This window comes from Gymnodraco acuticeps, unplaced genomic scaffold, assembly GCF_902827175.1.
Source record: "Gymnodraco acuticeps unplaced genomic scaffold, fGymAcu1.1, whole genome shotgun sequence".
NCBI classification, from domain to species: domain Eukaryota; kingdom Metazoa; phylum Chordata; class Actinopteri; order Perciformes; family Bathydraconidae; genus Gymnodraco; species Gymnodraco acuticeps.
The window spans coordinates 205,417-225,957 of record NW_022990428.1 but is presented as its reverse complement, the minus strand read 5'-3'; the positions used below and the strand labels follow the sequence as shown (position 1 = coordinate 225,957).

Sequence of the window (20,541 nt, the reverse complement as noted above, 5' to 3'; positions counted from 1 at the left end):
TTCTGTATTTAAGACGTGAGAATCAAATTGCGATTTGTATAAACTAAATTTACGCAATGTATATAAAATGTACGCCGAATTAAGGATTGATATTTACTTGTTGATAAACCATCTTTTGATTTATTTTCTAAACATGAATAATTCGTCAATAAACAACAACATGTTAAATTGTATAGATTCAGCACGGAGTCTGGTGAATGTATGACCCTTTATACGCATGCGCACTTCATCAAAACACACGATGTGTGTCTGTGTGTAAACAACCGTTGAGGCATTTAAACAGTCAGCTGTCACCGAGGCACGGAGCGACCACACTGCCGGTAAGAAAATAACAAACTAAACTAAACCTCATCGTGTTGTATGTAGTAAAATAGTCGGACTGACTTTTATATCTGCATTTCTTGTAAAAAAATCACCAAGGATTTGGCCTGAAAACTGCGAGGGGTTTTCAGTCGATCTTAGCTAGGCTAGCTGATGTTAGCAGGGACGTCAACGTTACTCCGGTGAGCAAGAGTAAAATCTGATTGAAAATTCTCACTTTTATGCAGAAATTAAAGCTTTCTTCATCCGCAAACCCAACAGGTAAACACATGATCGTAATTTAAACGGATTGCTGTTATTTTGTTCTGTTTCATGGCCTGGAAATTGTTAAATCTCGGTTGTGTTCAAGGGCAGAGATTTGTGTTGCCACTCAAAAGCCTAACACCTATTTTTGGGTTAAAGAAAACTGCATTTATATCATGCCTATTTACTTTTCAGCATTATCTGTTTACTTTTGTCATGTTTTCAATTTGCATCTTGTTCTCACCTGTTCATATTCCTGGCTTTATGCACATTTACTTTATTCTGTGTTTTTGTATGACAATAACATGAGATAAAATACATACAAGAGAGTAAAAACAATAAAATAAAATACCATAAAATGTAGGACTCAGGAGGACAATCATAGGGAGATCTGTTTATAAAATCCAGGCTTTATTCAAAAGGATAGTCTTCAACAAGCTCTTGACACTGTCTGCCTTCCTAATAAACACAGGAAGTTGTTTCCAGAGCAAGGGGAGCTTGTTAACTGAAAGCACTGACTCCAGATCTGGTTTTCCGGACTAAAAAGACCTGCACTCAATAGAGCTGATTCAGTGTTAGCGGGGTTTTCTACTTTACTGCAAAGCTACTGATAGAACTACATTGTTTTATGTCCTATTGTAGGGCATAATACTGTTCTATTTTACATGTGAATCACTGCCACATGTGACTGTTCATAGTCTGTTGGTGTACATGTTTTAATTTACTTACATTTTACTTACAATTATGAAACAGTGAGTGTCTCTGTATTTTTACTATGCACTGGTTTTTGGTAAATGCTATGCTTCTGTAACTGAAAAGGCCAACATGTATTATGTTCTACAACTGAATAGAGGATGGAGATTCAGCTACAATGGCAGATGTTGCTTTTTAGAATTTAATAACATATACATTGATCCAAAGTATTTCTTTATTTGTAGGAAAAACTCTTGCTCAATGAAATACAATATGCTACAAAATTCCCCAAGACAATTGAATAGGAATGTCCTCTTTCCTTATATCTTCAAAGTGCCGCCTGTTGGATTAAAAAATAATCCTGAAGCGTTCACATTGTAATGAAGCTGTAATCAGTGACGTCAGCTTTCTTGATCCCTCTGTTTTCCAGGCGGTTTCAGACAGTTGGACTCTGAGCTATCATGCATCACGACCCGACCTCGCCCGTGTTTCTCTGCTCTAAAAGAAGAGCCTCCCTCATGTCCACCTGCGACGTCCCTCCTGAAAACTTTGCAGAGACGCTGCCGACGGAGATGAGCGAGAGGATCTTTGGCGAGCTGGACACCGAGAGTCTGTGCAGCGCGGCGCTGACCTGCCGGCTGTGGCACGACATCATCGAGGAGAGCGAGCAGGTGTGGAGGATTCAGTGTTCGCTGGTCAGCGCCGTCTGCCAGAGGGAGGTCGACAGCGACAGGAGGGACGGACTGTCCTGGAAGGTGGGTCCACTATAGAAACAAAACAAAGAAACCATGACGAAACAGGTCAGTAGGAGCATATAGGGAAAAGGGGAGAGCTGTACATTTCAAGACAAGAAAGGACATCAATGGTTGCACAAATGCAGTCATTAAATACTCAAAAAAGGCTTGGAGTTACATGAATAGCTACTATTTTATTATATCTTTCAATTTACATTTTACTTTATCTCCAGGATTCGGATTATGTTTATACAAAATGTTTGTATATTTATTAATATTTTTCTTTAAATACATATTCATGTTTTTATTGAATTCTAAAATGGAGCAACTGTCAAGAAACCAGATTTCCCAAGTATAAATAAAGTTTCCTGATTCTGATTATGTGCAGATCTCTGAGTCCTCCAGTCGAATATCAGCAGAAGAAAACAGAACAAATGTAGTACAATCAGAATATAAAATAAAAAGTGAACACAGCTGCAAATGTCCGTTCACCACAGCGACACAAAACATTAGATTTCTTTTTTATACGTCTTTTTATTTCATTATAGCGTACAATAATCGATGCCATTTCATTTACATTATAGTATCACAGTACACTCATTCCACTCCCCACTCCCTCCCTCCATGCCCACACAGGCAAAACTAAACCAAAGCATGCTTATCAATAACTTAAACAACAGAGCCATGAAAAGAAACATAGAAAGGAAAAGAAAAGGATCAAAATAAAACAGACAAATAATTATACAATACAGCGACAATAGGCGCTTTCACACCGGAGTACTTTTCCCGTTTAGTTCCGATAGTTCCTGCGATTTTGCGTTCACACCAAAAAGAGTACTTAGTTCATGAGAACTTTCCCCCCTTTTTAGTGCCTGCTAGAGACGTGGTACTTTCCTGGGGAGAAAAGAAGCTCCAATTTCTGATTACTGATAACGACTGGTAATGACTGTGTCCCGCTCGTTTCTGCAGGTCACTCTGGTGAAGAACTACACGCGCAGCTGTCTGAAGAGAGACTGGCTGAGGGGACGGTTCAGCCATGTGCGCTCTGCAGAGGAGCTGAGGGGCAGGAAGATGACGCCTCTGGACGCTGAGACCTGGGGAGAGATCCTGCAGGCCGAGCTGGACAGATGACCGACAGAAGACTCCACATCCAGTATTATTTTTTTAAAGCACCTCTGGCACTTTTTGATTTCTAACTCTAATATATTTGATAGTTTGTGTTTTATGCAAATACACGCACACACAAAAAAATGTAAATAATTTTATTTTTTTTGTACTTTTTTTAAGAAAAAAAGAATCATGGAGAAAATGAAACATTGACATCAGAGGGTCAAATTATTTGATACAATTAAGCTGTTTCAATCCTGTGATGTAAAAATGACTGAGATGCAATAAATTAAATGTTTGCAATTAGCTGAAGTAAAGTTTAATTTTTTTTTTCTTGTGTCGTTTAACACGGACTGAGATGCAATCAATGACAAAACTCCTAGCTAAAGTTGAATTGTGATGTCCGATGAAAATGTTTTCGCTTTGTCATTTTACATATTTATGAGAAAAACAAAGACACAAAATAGGGTAAAAGGATGAGTAGTAGGAAAAGGCAACTCACGGAAAAAGCAAAAGGGGGATATAGATGATAATTGGCATATATAATCTATTATATATTATAATGAGCAAAAGCCCTCGTTACATCCCGTTTTGATTACAACTCCATCCTCTCTGGTCTTCCTCACAAATCTCTGCTTAAGCTCCAACTGGTCCAAAACTCAGCCGCCCGTATCATTGATCATATCACTCCGGTTCTTCAACAACTCCATTGGCTGCCCGTTAAATACCGCATCGACTTCAACATTTTGCTCCTCACCTTCAAGGCCCTTCACACTCTTGCACCTCCATATCAGGGTATCCGCTAGGATTTTTTCTCGCCGGTCAAATGTCCGGGCAGAATTTATTTTATCGGACAAATTTGAAACTTAGTGGTCATATTTCAATCATAATAATAAGAGTTGTGTAGCAGAGTTTCCGTTAGCAGGGAATTACAGGACTATTACCGGATATGCTGATGTTTAAAACTCAGTTAATGGGGCTCATTTTTATATTGCTTCAGTTTATAATCGTAACAGATCGAAAAATTCAGATTCATTTTCCAATAAATTATTCCACAAACAACATAATTATTACATTCAAACAAACCACTTGTAGTAGATGAAGTACATTATTCAAAAGTTTACATTAACTTTGAATAATAACACGGGAGAAACGGATCCTCTCTTTTCCCTCCCTCTCTCCTGACAGCAGTGGGCGGGGCTTCAGGTGATTATGCAGAGCTGCGTGTCTCGGTCTGACTCAGCAGCTGATCTGATCTCTCTCTCGCGTCCGGTTATACTTCACTCGCGTTTATGTCCATATCGATCAGATCCAGCTCTCCTGGTCGGCCTTTATAGAGAGCACCGATCAAACTATTAAGAATGAATATCGGCCGATAATGACCGGCGGCCGATCTATCGGAGCCTCCCTAATTATTACCAGACATTTTGACCGGCAGGTTTTGAATTTACCGGTTTTTAATACATTTTACCAGCTAAAAACCGGTAATTACCGGCTAACGGAAACCCTGGCTCCTTCACACCTACACTCCCTCTCGTGCTCTCCGATCCTCCTCTGCCTTCCAACTCACTGGGTGTTTCTCAATGTCGAGGACGCTTCCTTGGTAGGACAAGTCCCTCCGAGTCAGGTCCTTCAGAAGTGATGCAAGACTCCTTCCTAGCCTCGGAAAATGAAGAATTGTGGAACAGGTGTGCAGGTGTGCGTCATATGCGAGGCCCCGCCTTAAATGGAGCGCGATTTCCGCCAAATATTTGGAAATTGGTCCGTGCGCAAAGCATTGTGGGGATTTTAAGACCGCGGAGGATACACATGTGCAGCCTCGAAATTTCCCGCAACGAAGGACGCCGGCCTCGGTAGAATTCCAAGCATCCTGGGCATTGGAACAGTCCTTCAGCGGGACTCAATGACGTAGCATCCTTGAAATAGTGGCTCTGGAGAAACACCCACTGTACCTTCTGCCCGCCTGACCACCATGGGGTCAAGAGCCTTCAGCCACTCTACCCATCCATGACTCTACCCCCCCGTCTCTGGAACTCTCTCCCACAAGACATCCGCAATATGGACTCACTCTCAACCTTCAAATCCTGCCTGAAAACCCACCTTTTTAAACTGGCGTATTCAATATCTTAATTCCTCTAAAAACTGATTGTTGTTTTTAAGTCTTTGTTTTTTAAGTCTCGAATTACTGTTTGACCTTCTTTGTTGCTTGTTTTTAATTATGCTCTGTAAGGTGTCCTTGAGAGCTTTGAAAGGCACCCATAAATATAATGTATTAGGCCTATTATTATTAATAATATATTTCCTTTCTTTCATCATGATTTAAATGATAAATCTTGCAGAACTAACAAATATATTTTGTACATTTACATTGATCAATTTAGACTAAATGCACTTGAATATAACGGTTACAAGAAATTGTGATTCTTTTTATTCTGGCACTTATTTGGGTTTGATTGAACGTATTGGAAATTGAGACTAAACAACAACACATTTGCTGCACAATGTCCTGGGTATATTTGATTAATTTTGATATGAGACAAGGAAAAAGAGAACATTATCGTCTAGCCTTAACCAAAATGTGTGTATATATATGTTTTTTTTATTATTAACAAATAGTTGCACTATCATTTTCATTGAAATATACAAACGTGCATATTCATGTTTTTTGTCAATTGCTAAAGAAATATATTTGATTGTTGGGTTCAGCATTTGGTAATTACAATGGCATTTTTAAAAATACAATTAAGAAATAATTAATTGAGTTGCATCACATGACTCTGGCCTTCAGACTTTTATTTTGAAAGACATAACCGGAAGTCCCTTAGTGCCCTGCTTGACTGTGGTCCTCCTCAGCATCACCGCATCTTCCTCCGTCTGCTCCCCCAACACCGAGCACTGACCCCGTTAGAGACCCTCTGAACCCGGGACAATGGACGGTGTTCCCCCGATCGTCGACATCGCCATCTCGCTGCGGATCCAGCCCAACGACGGGCCCGTGTTCTTCAAGGTGGACGGGACCCGCTTCGGCCAGAACCGGACCATCAAACTGCTGACAGGATCCAAATACAAGATCGAGGTGGTGCTGAAGCCTGGAACCGTCGAGGCCATGTAAGAGGAAATACAATTTAAACCACTTTTTATTATTAATTTCGTCATTCTAGGGTCAGATATTGCGGTTTATCTGCAGCAGGAGGCACAAGAGTAGACACGTAATTAAATAGAATTAGAATTAAAATGGTATAACGCCCATTATACAATGCATTACCATCATTGCGGTTAAATAATGCTTAGACATACAAAATAAAGCAGTACTATCTGGGCATGTTAGTGGCTCCGTGGCCTTCCTCCTGCAGGCCTGTAGCATCACATTTCCTCCTGAATGAATCATGATGTTTTCTTCTGTATCGCTGGTGGCAACAGGAAGCCTCGTCGCTCTCTGATGTGCAAACACTAACAGCTCATGTCGGCTGTGTGTTGTTGGATTAGATAAAGAGGAATGAGTGTGTGCAGCAGGGCGGGGTCCACATGATCAAACAATGGGAGGGACCTATGTGAAGGTGACTCATTAATATGTACAATAACAAAGCTACTGTACATGCAAAATAGGAATAGAGGACCGAAGGGAGAATTAGGACCTGCTCCCCATGCTGATAATGCATTGTTATTAATAGACTGAGCTGACATGTATTATACCCAGTGATTAACCTAAGTAGATTTACTCAATTACTGTTCTTAAGTACAATTTTGAGGGACTTGTACTTTATAAATAGATATATATTTATATATACAGTATATGGTCACGACTCACGACAGAACAACCTAAATAAATAACTGTATATATACAAAAACCTTTTTTCAACACAACACAGTCCCAGAGACTGCATACCTAATATGTGCAAATTGAAATGGTTGCAATTTAGAACAGGTGATTACAGTAGCTGTATAAAGGTCTAAATATATGCCCAAATGAGTTTGAGTTCAAAGGTTTTAGGGTAGTTGTTTGTGAGCAATGGTACATTTCTGTCTTTAAAAAGTTCACTAAAATCATCTAAATTCATAGGTTTAGTCTCTGTGAGGCTTTGATAAAGATATGCTGATGGGCATGCTGCATAGGTGTGGAGTACGACTAATATCTGCACTTTAACTGTAGGATTATGTCAGCACAATGCAGAGTAAAACAATATCAGAGCCCCGCTGCAAACAGGCCGCGATCAGTAGGGTTGTAAACATTTGACCTATCTTAGTTGATATATGGTATACTTAAATTGCGCAAATTCACTAAGGAAAAGCTGGAGAGATTACAAAGACGTTATCTTTTTTTGACATTTCTAGAGACAGACAACACAATTGTTCCTTTTATATTCAAATAAGCATTGAATCCAACTCTCATTTTTGAGTCAGACATGTCTGTTGTTTCTTTTTATCACACTGTTAAAACAAAAATGTATAGACAAGGCCTGTTGTGTTTTGGAGGAGCACATTTTTCACTGCCATATCTACACTGTATGTGCAAATGAAAATAAAGCCTTGAATCTTTTAGCTCTCTGTAACTATCTTGTTTTGTTTTTCCCCAATATCCTGTATTATGGTATACTCTGGCATCAAGGTGACATTCTTGAATATTGTTATATTATTCAGCCCAGGTTGTTATTTTACAAAAAAAATAATGTTGAAAGAAATATATTTTGATGTCCAAAGTGACCTAAAGAAGAAGTTATGCCAAGCCACAACAGATCAAGGAGAAGAGTCAGCACTCAAGATCTGCGGGTGTCTTATCCCTAAAAGCTTGTAATATAATATCAAACTCCTCTCCTCTTCCTCCTCACAGCAACATGAACATCGGAGGCATCGTCTTCCCTCTGGAGGAGCAGTCACGGGACGAGGAGTCGGTGGTTTATCACGGAAAGTACGACACCGAGGGCGTCCCGCACACCAAGAGCGGAGACCGGCAACCCGTGCAAGTCGCTATGGAGGTTAGAAAACTGTCTCAGCGACATTTACCAGATATCAGAGGCTGTTTCCAGATGTGGAAGAAGTACTAAGTATCCTAGCTAATAGAAAAACACAGAAACACCCTTCTTATTTTCTGCATGTAGCACTCAGACAGGTTTGAATTATTTGTAGCTGCAGTCGCACTTTGATTGGTTTAATTGAGCTAATGTACTTAAAGGGTTGTTGCTATTTTGAGTCTTGTTTTGATTGTTGATTACACATATTGTTAGTGAACATTTCACATACTACAGTGTATAAAGACTCAGTTAGGCCTTTAAGTATATTCAAAATCAGGTAAAAGTACAAGCGTAGCCTATTAGCATCAAAAGCTAAAGCTGGATAGCCTACAGTATATCAGAGGTTTCTCATAGTTTAATGCTTGATTTATGTTTTGTGTTTACAACCTAAATCCGTTTAATGGTTACTTTTACTTTTGGTACTTAACTACATTTTGGCGCCAATACTTCAGGACTTAAGTGAGATTTTTGAGTGCATCCCTTAGACTGGCAACAGGGTATTTTTACAGTTTATTATTCCTACATGAACTGTCAGTAAAATATATGATTACTTCCACTGTGAATGCTGACCATGATCTCTGTTCCTGTCCAGTTTATCAAAGCCGGGACGTTTGAGACGGTCTGGCAGGCGAAGTACTACAATTACTACAAGAGGGAGCACTGCCAGTTCGGGAACAAATTCACCAGCATCGATTACGAGTGCAAGCCCAACGAGACGCGGACCCTCATGTGGATCAACAAGGAGTCCTTCAACTGAGTCTGCTCATCCCCCCCACAAACACACAGCCGAGGACCGGACACCTTCCAACATCAGCTTCACTAAACAAGGACATGTCAGCGGGGGTATTTGTGTTGTTGGGACAAGATAGCTGTTTGCTATGCTATTCTTTGAAGGTTGTTTATGTTGTTTTGAAGCTGCGGCGGTGCTTTTTGGCAGCTTCACATGCCAGAAACAGGGTAGCTAATATTTAAACACCTATACAGTGACGTACATTAACTGCACACAGCGGGATCATGTCGGCCAACACGGCTGGTTTATTATGTTTTATATCAAAGAAAGCAGGGAAGGGAAAAACCTAGGGAAAGATCTTAGCTTACAAATGCAGTTTCTCTCATTTATCTGTGTTTAATGTTCAAACCATCGTTTACTCTGTGTGCAAATACTTCCTTTTAGTAACTAAACATCAAGAGCAGCGTCACATGAAAAGTTACACATAGCGGTAAAGGAACAGTTGGACATTTTGTGAAATACGCTTGTTTTCCATCTCGTTTTAGAAGATTAATAGACATTTAACCTCAGTTATTCTAATACAGAGATAAGTCCAGGATGTGTTAGCTTAGCGTAGCTAAAAGACTTTAGGCAGGGGAAACCCATTTCTTACCTCCATGTTAGATTATGTAGGATTCTAAGGACTTCACTGCAATGGTTTTTTCCTTACTTGCTTTTCATGCATGGTTTTTTTCCATTTTCCAATTTTTGCCCTAACCTCTATTTAAATTCTTTAGACAACTGTCTCCATCTTGAACCACCGCTGTTGTCCTGTGGTTGATTAAACACAGAACCTGTATCTCTGTACTGGAGGCATTCAAATATGTCAATCCTCTAATGTCATTCTGGAGAAGGAGGGAAGACAACACCTTTTTATTATCCCAGAACTGATCCTTTAAGTGGAATTAAATAAGCCTTTCAATTGTATGCAATACCCCCTGATAACTAAATATATCTCTAGCTGTGAAGGACCTAGTGGATGGAAGACACCTGTAGGAGAAATAACTATTTGATCTTATTTATTAAATGTGTGGATGTGTCTGTGAGAAAGAAGATGTGATGTATGTGAGCGTGAACATCATTGTAATAGTTTTGACTTTTCTTATGTGTTATTTATTGTGTTATTTAATGGAACAATCTGTTCAAACAAGGAGGTAGCATGAAGGGATGTTTCTTGTTCTTGTAGATAACTCGACAATTTCAGACATGTTCAGATTTTGCCAGCTGCAGAAAATGTGAGTTTTGAGGCAGAAAGCATTTAAAGTATCTACAACCAATAAGCAGCAATCTGTTTCTGGTTGTTAAGACTGATTTTTAACAACCATACAGGTACAAATCCGTCAAGAATAGGAAAAATAGACAGAAAATTAAAGTCAGGTTTTCCAAAAGAAGCTACATTTCTGTAGGAATTTGAAAAAACTCACAGACACAATGATATTTAACAGTGTGAGTGGATGATGGAGGATGCTCCCTTTAAATTATAAGGCGTTACTCTACATTTCAACAAATCCCATGAAAAGACCAAAACGTATCCTCTGCTTTCCTGTCAGTCACTCTGAGCTCCAAGCTGATTGGCTCCTACTGCTCACTTTAGTTATTAACAAACAAACAAGAGGAAATGGTGCATTTATTGGGGACTACTTTCAGTGGCAGAGGAATCCACATTTGGTACTTTAGTGAGTATTTGTGGCAGCGGAACGGTGTGTGTGTATTGGCTCAAAATAAACGACTGTGTGTGTGTGTGTGTGTGTGTGTGTGTGTGTGTGTGTGTGTGTGTGTGTGTGTGTGTGTGTGTGTGTGTGTGTGTGTTCATAATAAAGGAACATGTCACCAGGGCATCAGAGAGGCTCATTAATGTGTGTTAATAGTTTCTGAACAACAATGGAGCTCTATGGCACACAGGAAGAAGATATTTCAGGTGTTCGGGTCGTATTAGATAAAGGTCTATTCTTAGGATTTGTTGACAAAAATAAAAGTACAAGACTGAAACGTTAAGCCTTCAAACACCTCCGTCTCTCCACCTGAAAGAGGACAAATTATTCCGTCTTTTATTTTCAAGCACGATGCTTATTGCAGGCTGCGAGTGCTTCTCTTTCTGAATCTCATTGTACCGCCAAGGACTCTCTGTCCTCTGTTCTCTCCTGAAGTGCATGGCTGGATTCATTTCTTTTGCCAAATATGATCTGTTTGTTTTTTGTTAAAACATCTCAATGCATAAACTTTGCTGTTTTGTTATGTGTTAAAATGAGGAGTATAAAGTGTCTTTGTGAATAAAACAAAATACTGAATCAATGTCATTGTGTAGTAGCAGTTGTTATTATAATGTATTAGTGGTGGAGGAAGTAGTAGAACTCAGATCCTAAAACAAAAGTACTGATACATAATTGTTAAAAGTCCTCATCTGAAAGTGTTACTTGAGTAAAAGCAAGTTAATTCAGTCAGGAAAATGAACCCAAAGTAAATAACTAAAGCTTGTTTTTATTAACTAATGATCACTTTCATTAAGGACAAATCTGCAGATGTTAATCACCAATAATCCATTTATGTTTTGTTTCTAAAAATAAGGAAAATAGTAAAAATGCTGACACAATGATCTCACAAACTTAAACATCATGTTTTATAAATAACAATTATTTACATTATTAAAATGAAAAACATCAACTCTTCATGTTAGTGGAACAGGAAATATTTGTAAATGACTCGAACAGTTATTCAAATAATCCTAAAATAATAATTTAGTAGTTGTTTCAGCTGTATTTGTATTTAATGTATTTGATCAAATAAACATAATATTCCATCACCATCGTTTAAAATGTAATCTGCAAAACAACCATCAGATAAACAGGAGAAATTAGTGCATGTGTTGGGGATCAGCGGCGGATCAATCCATAATATTCATATATTCAACTCTTTTTTATATAAATAAATTATATTGTAAATTAATTGAAGCTTTCAAATATATTTAGTGGAGCAAAAGTGTAAAGTGGCATTTAATGGAGATACCTAAGTAAAGAAAAAATACCTCAGATTTGTCAGTATGGTAATTGAGTAAATGTACTTGGTCCGATTCAATACAAAAATGTCAGAGGATCTATCTCTGTTAGCTGTGGTTATGCTGTGTTATGTGTTATGCTTTAAATCGAGGATGAGAACACTTTGTTATGACTGTAAAAGGGGGATCACATTAACATTTATTCAAGTTTAAAAGATGATTCTGTTGTAATGAAAACATGATGATTGATGTTTGTTTTTATTACATCCTTGATGTTTCCTCTATGCAACGATGAGCTTCAGAGATTGAGAGAAGATATGCTACCATTTCCCACCAAAGATTGTCTCCGTTTAAGGCAATGATTCACTCTGAGCAAAAACATATATATATATTTTTTAGTATGAAAGTATGATTAGCTTAATGAAATATGTGGGGGAAACTTCTGAAGCAATTGGAGTCAGGACTCAGAGAGACACGAGGAGAGCTGGAGCTTTGATGGCAAACACTGACGGTTTATTTGGAGCTTCGGCCGGAGAATTCATAAGACATGTCACGGGCCACGGTCTGACCACAGGAGAGAGATGCCACAATCAATTCTGAAGAACCCTCCTGTAGCTCCAGGTTTTAACTAGTTCAGAGTGTAATAATCAACATTCTTCAATAGATAGACTCAGGGCCGTCCCTGGCCAACTTGGGGCCCCAAGCGACATTGTGAGATGAGGCCCCCCCCCCCCCCCCCGCCGACAGGAGTGAAAACACATTTTTTGGAAACAAAGTACTTTGCAAATATAATTCCTGTTTATTATTATCATCAACACAGTCACTTTTTTATACAGTGAGGTAAATGGTAAATATGCATGTATGTCGTTCAGTATGCATTTCCTGCCAAATACTAGCCTCAAAAAGATTAAAATATAATAAATGCTTCTACTAATAATAATAATCATAATCAATTCAATAATATAAATACTATATTATTTTATTATAATATAGTTGTAATATAGTCAAGACAAAACATGCTTATTACATGCTCAAAAACGGATATATCTTAAATCTGTATTCAAATGTAGTTCCCTCTGTCAGCAATGTATCAACAACTACACACACATTTCTATCAGTATTTCTCTGTGTTGACATGATGATGACTGTTAGGAGTTAAGGGGAGAGGCTGAGCATCACCATGAAATGTGCAAATTGACATAAAAATTAGGGGTTGGGTGCGCGGAGAACTGCGCTGAGAACTGCGCACAAGCCGAGCTCATAAGCCAAGGCCCCCTGCGCAATGTGAGGCCCCATGCAGCCTGCATGATCGGCCTGTAGGGAGCGACGGCCCTGGATAGACTAAACAGCTGAGGACACTGAATCACATTTGTTGTCGCTTATGGCTCGGGGTCTTCTACACCCCGAGAAGGATGTGTTCCAGGTGTCCCACAACAAGAACTATCTCTGACGAAGGTTGCCCGGTCATGAACTGGTAACAACAACAACATCCTAGGGCAGCCCTTCCTTAAAGGAGATAGCGGCTGCCCAATGTTGGGCATCTGCGTCAGAGGGCGAAAGGTAAACATGTACAGAATTATTCCCTGACAAAATATAAATATCGTGCAGTTAATGTATTTACAGTGTTTACTGTTATAAATTGTGTTTTTGGATTACTGCTGCATGTAGATGTTTAAGGTTGAGCTAATTTCATTTTTGTGACGATGGATTTTCAAGCAGATCCAAGAGGCTTTTTACAGAGACAAGTAGGAAGGTTAATAAATAAATGTTAATACAATAAAACCAAAGAAGTACACATTCAAGGCAGCAAAAAATAAGTAGCAGTAACATAAAAATGTGGAAAATATGAAAAAGCAGCCAGGTAACTCTAGTAAATAGTAAACATGTATTACATTACACTACATGTTACTTGTTAGACGCTTTTATCCAAAGCGACTTACATACATTCAGGGCAATCCCCACAGGAGCAATTTGCGGTGAAGTGTCTTGCCCAGGGACACAACGACATGCTGACTGCAGTGGGGTTAGAACTTGCTATCCTCTGATTCAAAGATCAGCGCACTAACCCACTGAGCCAAGTGTTATTTTACAAGACGACAGATGCCTCAAATTAAACAGCTATAATTTTTAAGTAGATTTACTTATGCACAGATATTTCCCTTATGGTTCAGAGTTTGTCAATATGTTATTTTATTTTAATATATTTATTCTTGTTTCATTATTTTCTATCTGTGTTTTTTTAACGGTGTTCTGTCTTATGTGAAAGCACTATGTTTTGAAAGGTGCTATGCAAATAAAGTGTATAATTATTATGAATCAGAATCAAGTTTTGACAGATATTTTACACATACAAGGAATTCACTTTGGTGCATGGTGGTGCAAACATAAACAATCTAACAAAAGTAAGTTTTAAGTGTAGGTCAAAAATATAACGATAATAACAAGAAAGTATTTTAAAGAAACTATTTAGCATAAAAGACCTCAAAAACTAAAGCACTTCTTAGGACAATGAAAATATGACTATATATGATACAGTAGTGCTGTGCAGACACTTGTGGAGAAATATGCAAAATATATTCAGAGAGCTGAGCATGAACATTATTATTATTATTATTAAGAATCAGAAGTGGAGTGATCCATCTTCTGAATAGACGAGCTTTGGTTTGCACCTTCCTCCTCCTCTCTCCCTCTTCACTCCCCCCTTCTCTCTCTCTCTCTCTCTCTCTCTCTCTCCTCTCTCGATCTCTATCTCTCTCTCTCTCTCTCTACTCTCCCTCTCTCCTCTCTCTCTCTCTCTCTCTCATCTCTCTCTCTCTCTCTCTCTCTCTCTCTCTATCTCTCTCTCTCTCTCTCTCTCTCTCTCTCTCTCTACCACTACCTCTCCTCTCTCTCCCCCTCTGCGGCTCTATCAGCTCGCGCTGCAGTGAATCTCTCCCCCGCTGTCAGAAACCGTAAAGTCAGACAGCCGGTGGTCGGTATCTCACTGTTAAAAGTCACAAACCTCGTCTTTTATCTGATTGCGTCGATCCGTTAACGGAGCTTTAAATTACTCTCCAAGAAGCTTCAGACCCCCTTGCGGCAAAATGGTAAGAAAAACCTGTTTTCAAATTAAAATGTCATTTTGTAAAAACAGATTCCCTTCCTTCGTCTGCACTATTAGCTTCAGAGCTAGCATACTAACCTAGCTATCCTTAGCACAGCTCTCATCTAAACGGTTAGCTTCAGAGCTAGCATCCCAATGCTAACCTAGCTGCCGTTAGCACAGCGCTAACTGACATTAGAAAAAAAAGAGCGTAACGTTTTTTGTGTCCATGACAGTATATTGTTTATTTATTGTATTATTTATGCTTCTTTTAAATGCCACACTTGTCACACATCCACGTAGAGAGTAACGTCGATGTGTGGCTCGGTTTTAATATGGTCACAAGGCTAGTTAGCTTGTGAGGAAATCCAGAAATACTATTACGGTTTTTGCTAGCAGGCTGTAGCTAGCTGGAGGTGCGTCAAGTGCGCAACACGGTAACGACGGAAGTGTCGTAACGTCAAAAATAATAAAAAATAAAAGCTTCAAAGCCCGTAAATTAAGTGAGCAACTAACTGAATAACAACTAACCTTTTTTTATTATTGACTTTTTGGCTAAGCTAATAATTGAGTTCATACATCGTTAGAAAACAGATCAATAAATAGTGTGGATGTGTCCTGTTCGACCAACATACTAACATTTCAAGATATGTGCAATGGTGTGGTGCAAGTACAATTTTGAGGTACTTGTAGTCTACTTGAGTATTTCAATGTGTAGCTATTTCACACTTCTACTCCACTACAATTCAGAGGTAAATTGTGTACTTTTACTCCTCTACTTGTATTTAGTACCTTTAGTTACTTTACAGATCTGGATGAATGATGTGAAATATAATCAAGTCTTAAAGCAGACTTTAGTTCCACCTGGAGTAAATCCACAAGCTACCCTGCAGTATACAAAGTCATTCAAACTAGCTGCACCTTCACCAGCTTTGAGAACACTTTAATGATAAATCATTATAAAACATATCATATATATTATTCTGAAATGGACCAATCTGCACAACGACTACTTTCACTGTCGCTACTTTAATTATATGTTGATGCTAATACTTTTCTACTTTTAAGTAACGTTTGCAATGCAGGACTTGTTCTTGTACCATTTTCAAATCATACTGTAAAAATACTCTTACAAGTGAAAAGTCCTGAATTCATAGAGTTACTGTTTTTAATGCTAAATTAACATAGATTTAAAATGCATGCAGTACCACCACCTTGTGCCAATATGAACAACATATTGGATATATTTAATTGTTTAGACATTTGTGTTAGGAGCTGTTCATATACCTTACAATTTCTGCAGGACTCTTTTAGTATTACTATCTGGTAATAAAGTGGTCGTGCAATATATAGGTTATCAAATTGTGTTTGCCAGTTTTCATCTGCGATTTACGATTTTATTTTGAAAATATTGACCGGAAGTGTTGTCTTAAGTGAGAAATGGCTGATCTGTCAGAACCCTGGAGCTCTGTCAGACGTCCCTGTTGGTGTTTTAAATCCCTTTAAATCAATATTTAACCTCATTTTCCAGGGTCATTGATGTCTGATTTTGAGATAATTGATGCTGTGAAGCAGGCTGATGGTATCTGCTGTTAAATGATATGATGTGTGATATAAAACTAGATGGCTCACTGATCAACAGTTGATGATTCATCATAAGGCGTAAAATACAATTAATTTATACACACATTTTTTGAGAGCCTTCTACCCACTAAACTGTTTTAAAAAGGGCATAGAAAAGCGATACAGCTCCCCTATGTGCAAAATTGCTATTAAATTAGCATTGTAGCCCGGGCCCTATGTTGCATGTCATCCCCTGTCTCTCTCCGAGCTATAGCTAGCCAATTACACAACAATTATGGACCTATTTTTGTGAGTACTAAAGATAAAATCGACAAGGATGGCTGTGAGGAAGTCTCATTTTGGCGTGGGCTATAGGGAATGTCTTTTACATTTGACATGGTAAATACAGCCTTAGCAAAGAAGTCCTATATTTTAATTGTATTCCTTTTTATATCCGCTTAATATTCATACATTTCTGTTATTTCTCATAGAAGGTTCAACCTGGAATATTCCCAAAATTGTGCAACCCTTGTTTCGCCCAATTATCTTCAGCTCACATTTTTATTGTTGTATTTATTGTTGCCCTAAATGAATATATAGATCTACAGAGATACAAAAACAGCAGGGATCACCTTCTAAATTCAAACCAGAGACTTGTGAACATGGTATTTGTTGCAGTGGCAGTTTTAAGGTTTCATTTTTTTTTTAAAAACGCTTAGAGCAAGAGCCACTAGTAACCTGCGTTGAGGAATGTGGATGCTTGTATAGCAAGATAATCATACACAGCAAGTCGACTAAGCAGTGAAGCTGGCAGGTTTAAGTTATTTGTGTAAGTGCAACACACTGGACACATTACATCATGCAGACAGACGAGGATGTCGAGGTACTGGGATGTGCCGATCCAAATGTGATGTGATTTTGGAGCGAGGTTGTGCATAAACGCTGGGAAATAGGCCGCTGGTAGGCCTATAATGTTATAACTCTCATATCCCGCTGGTCTGTATTTCCCCTTAGAGTTCAAATCTTAATGCGAGTTAAAAATGGATTGATGTCTCCAAAATTGTGTGGAAATGATTACCCTAGTTCTCCCACGAGTAAGAATACGCCCACACTGAGCCAGCTGAATTTAAAACACATATTTTTCTCTCCTTTCCGGCCCGCAGTGCCCACAAGCTGCTGTTTTTCACACCAAACCACTGCTGTCCTTTATTAACAAATGGTTTATTGAGTACACCAATTTGAAATGTAGGAATGCTAAGCTATGGAACACAACGATGTTAACGCTGTGTTTTTGATCATTCAATGTACATATAGCAATGATGATTTTAGTACACTTCCAGGATATGTATTATTACTGGTTTTTGGGGAATCCTGGGTGTTTAGTCAGGCATTGCATGGCTGAACAATTTAGAAACAAATATCTAGTTGCGATGAAATCATGATTCTCAACATTAATCTAATTTAGAAATATATATTTTGCATCACAATGCTTTAATACATTTTTTGTGATGGTCTTTACGTAGCGTTTTGTTTTTGTCTGTACACTACGATTTGTAGGATAGCTCCATGATTTACACACAAAAGAAAATCATAGTCAATATGGTCGCAATTCAGGCTTATATAAAAAATACCTGACGTGTTTTAATAGCCATATCTGAGCCTGCATTTAAACAGCAATAAAGCACAAAAAACCCAAATTAGGATCCACCTTCCAGCACATGTATGGTATTAAAAGAAGTCAGCAAAATGAAGAGATCATTTTTTGAGCTAACAATAAAGGATTCTAGTGGCGCAGGATTTCTCAGCGCCCACGTGCCATGCACTGCACAAATATAAGGTTATAGTCTTACAACTAGGGATGCTCCGATCGCACATTTTGGGGCCGATCACCGGAATCAGTATCGGCCGATGCCGATCCGATCGAGTGGGCGGGGCCTATGGGGATCTTCCATTTAAAGTGATGTTTAAAACTCAGTTAATGCTCATTCACTGGCGCTTCCACAAACAACAACCAACATAATTATTACATTCAAATGAAGTCCATTATTCAAGTTTACATTAACTTTGGAGAATAACACGGGAGAAATGAGCGGAAGCGCTCTCTCTCTCTCTTCTGTTCTCTCTCTCTCTCTCTCTCCTCTCTCTCCTCTCTCTCTCTCTCTCTCTCTCTCTCTCTCTCCTCTCTCGCTTCTCTCTCTCTCTCTCTCTCTCTCTCTCTCTCTCTCTCTCTCTCTCTCTCTCCTGACAGCCGGTCAGTATCTCATGCAGCTCACTGATCCAGTAATGACTGACCTGACAGTGAAGAATAAACATATGTATAACTAGTTTAGCTTGTTCCAGAGGTAGATAAAATAGCTAAGTGTGTAAGGTCTAACTCTTATGGCTAGGGTTGGGTATCGTTTGAATTTCCACGATTCTGATTCCGATTCTACTTTTCGATTCCGGTTCTTAACGGTTCTCAATTTCGATTCGTTGAGGGGCAGGGTAAAAAAATGATACATGCTTCTTCCACCAAAAAAATGACATTTATTTGAGAAACTTTTACACAGGTTAGTTTACAGTAATGTTCACATTAATCAGTCTGTTTATATTCACTGCTATGTAACTGTAACCTGAGAACCACTGAAGCTACAACAGTGCAACAGTCCAACTTTTAAAGAACAGTTCTTGTTGAGAAAAACAAGCATATCTGCCTTCTCAGGCATACCTGGAAGAAATGTTTGAACATTTTAAAGTAAAATGCTTCAATCTGGTGCACTTTAAGCAGAATTACTAGAGACTAGATCTAGGGGGTACAACTCTAAACACCCATATGAAAAAGATCGGTTTACATTTTAATAATTAAATAAGTATGTGAACATAACCAATAACCTACCATAGCCAATAACAAATGTAACGTATTTTATTTTTGTTGTTCATTCATATCTTATTTTACTATTTTATTTATGCATATGTTTTTATCTCTCCAGTTTAAAATGATATGTCTGGTTTACTGTCCTATAGTATACATTGGAATGATTTCAAACCTGTTTTATCCCAATAATTATAAAGGAGTGCCTTGGAAATATGTTTTTACTTTTTACATAAATTGTGATCAAAACGTTTGAGACCCACTGAGATAACTTAGACTAAAGTGAACTATCTAAAGACACTCAGTCCTTTACCTCACTGAGCCTCTCAGTCTGACTGGAGAGGACTCTCCCTCCACATCATTGTAGAAACATCTTCTTCTTCCGTTAGAGCAGCTAGCACCAGATGCTAATAACAAGTTACAACAGCGCGTACCGGTGCAGCCTCCCTTTCTCCCTCGCTCGCTCCCTCTCTCCCTCGCACTTTGGCTGTGAGCTGCGGGTGCCAGATAAGCCAACATCCCCCATTTTCATCACTTACAGCGCCCATCGTACAGGGCAAATGAAAAGTGTAACCGGGGTGAAAAGGGTGTTACATTTACTTAATTATGAATGTTGTTACATCAAGGCCGAAAATTAGGATGAGCCCCAACGGTCAAAACATTTTTTTTTTTCTCCCAGAGCTGTCAGCGCAGCGCCTCCACAGATCTGGCGCCCTAGGCGAACATGGTTACGCTGTAGGAAGTGTAGGTACAACGCTACATTTCCCGCCCTGCCGCAGTCATACAGTAGGCTACGGAGAGCGGCGAGAAACATTTCCTCAGGCATCGAAAAGCGGAACCGAAATTCACATTTCTAAATGATGCCGTTGGAATCTAAATGTTGGAACCGGTTCCGAACCGGAACCAGTTCTCGGTACCCAACCCTACTTATGGCGCATTTCCACTACACGGCCTCGCTCGGTATGGCTAGGCCTCGTTAGGCCTTGTTAGGCCTTGTTAGGACTGGCTTACTTTATGCTGCGTTTCCATTACAGTTTAGTAGCTGGGGCAGTAACTATAGTAGCGCAGTGTAGGTGGAGCCGTGACGTCATCTTCGATGAGAACCCCAGAAAAACAACACAGCCGTTAGCTCTTAGCCCTCAGAGCTCACAGCTCCTCATATCTGTTCAGAAACTAG

General features: G+C 38.9%; 3 protein-coding genes and 1 long non-coding RNA gene across 5 annotated transcripts in view; 3 read left to right on the top strand and 1 right to left on the bottom strand.

Annotated features, from left to right (window-relative positions):
• Nucleotides 1-239: 239 nt before the first annotated feature.
• On the top strand, nt 240-3,415 carry LOC117551956 (F-box only protein 48). 2 transcript variants are annotated; one of them, XM_034225048.1, is made up of 3 exons: nt 240-320; nt 1,688-2,012; nt 2,961-3,415. In XM_034225048.1, exons 2-3 carry the CDS (start codon nt 1,719-1,721, stop codon nt 3,120-3,122), a joined length of 456 nt encoding a protein of 151 aa, XP_034080939.1. In that variant the 5' UTR covers nt 240-320; nt 1,688-1,718; the 3' UTR covers nt 3,123-3,415. The 2 variants fall into 2 exon arrangements, with proteins under 2 accessions (XP_034080939.1, XP_034080940.1); XM_034225049.1 differs by lacking the exon at nt 240-320 and adding an exon at nt 416-582.
• A 2,457-nt stretch (nt 3,416-5,872) lies between these two features.
• On the bottom strand, nt 5,873-6,578 carry LOC117551947. Its single transcript, XR_004569876.1, has 2 exons — nt 6,396-6,578; nt 5,873-6,187 (listed from the first exon to the last, which is right to left on the bottom strand). It is a non-coding gene; the product is annotated as an uncharacterized LOC117551947 (long non-coding RNA).
• On the top strand, nt 5,935-11,168 carry cnrip1a (cannabinoid receptor interacting protein 1a). Its single transcript, XM_034225032.1, has 3 exons — nt 5,935-6,206; nt 7,927-8,071; nt 8,700-11,168. Exons 1-3 carry the CDS (start codon nt 6,028-6,030, stop codon nt 8,862-8,864), a joined length of 489 nt encoding a protein of 162 aa, XP_034080923.1. The 5' UTR covers nt 5,935-6,027; the 3' UTR covers nt 8,865-11,168.
• A 3,554-nt stretch (nt 11,169-14,722) lies between these two features.
• The window catches only part of ppp3r1b (protein phosphatase 3 (formerly 2B), regulatory s1ubunit B, alpha isoform, b), a 35,597-nt gene continuing 29,778 nt past the window's right edge, over nt 14,723-20,541 (top strand). The window contains exon 1 of the mRNA XM_034225031.1: nt 14,723-14,954. Coding sequence (XP_034080922.1) covers nt 14,952-14,954 — 3 coding nt within the window. The 5' untranslated portion in view covers nt 14,723-14,951. The remainder of the gene's footprint in view (nt 14,955-20,541) is intronic.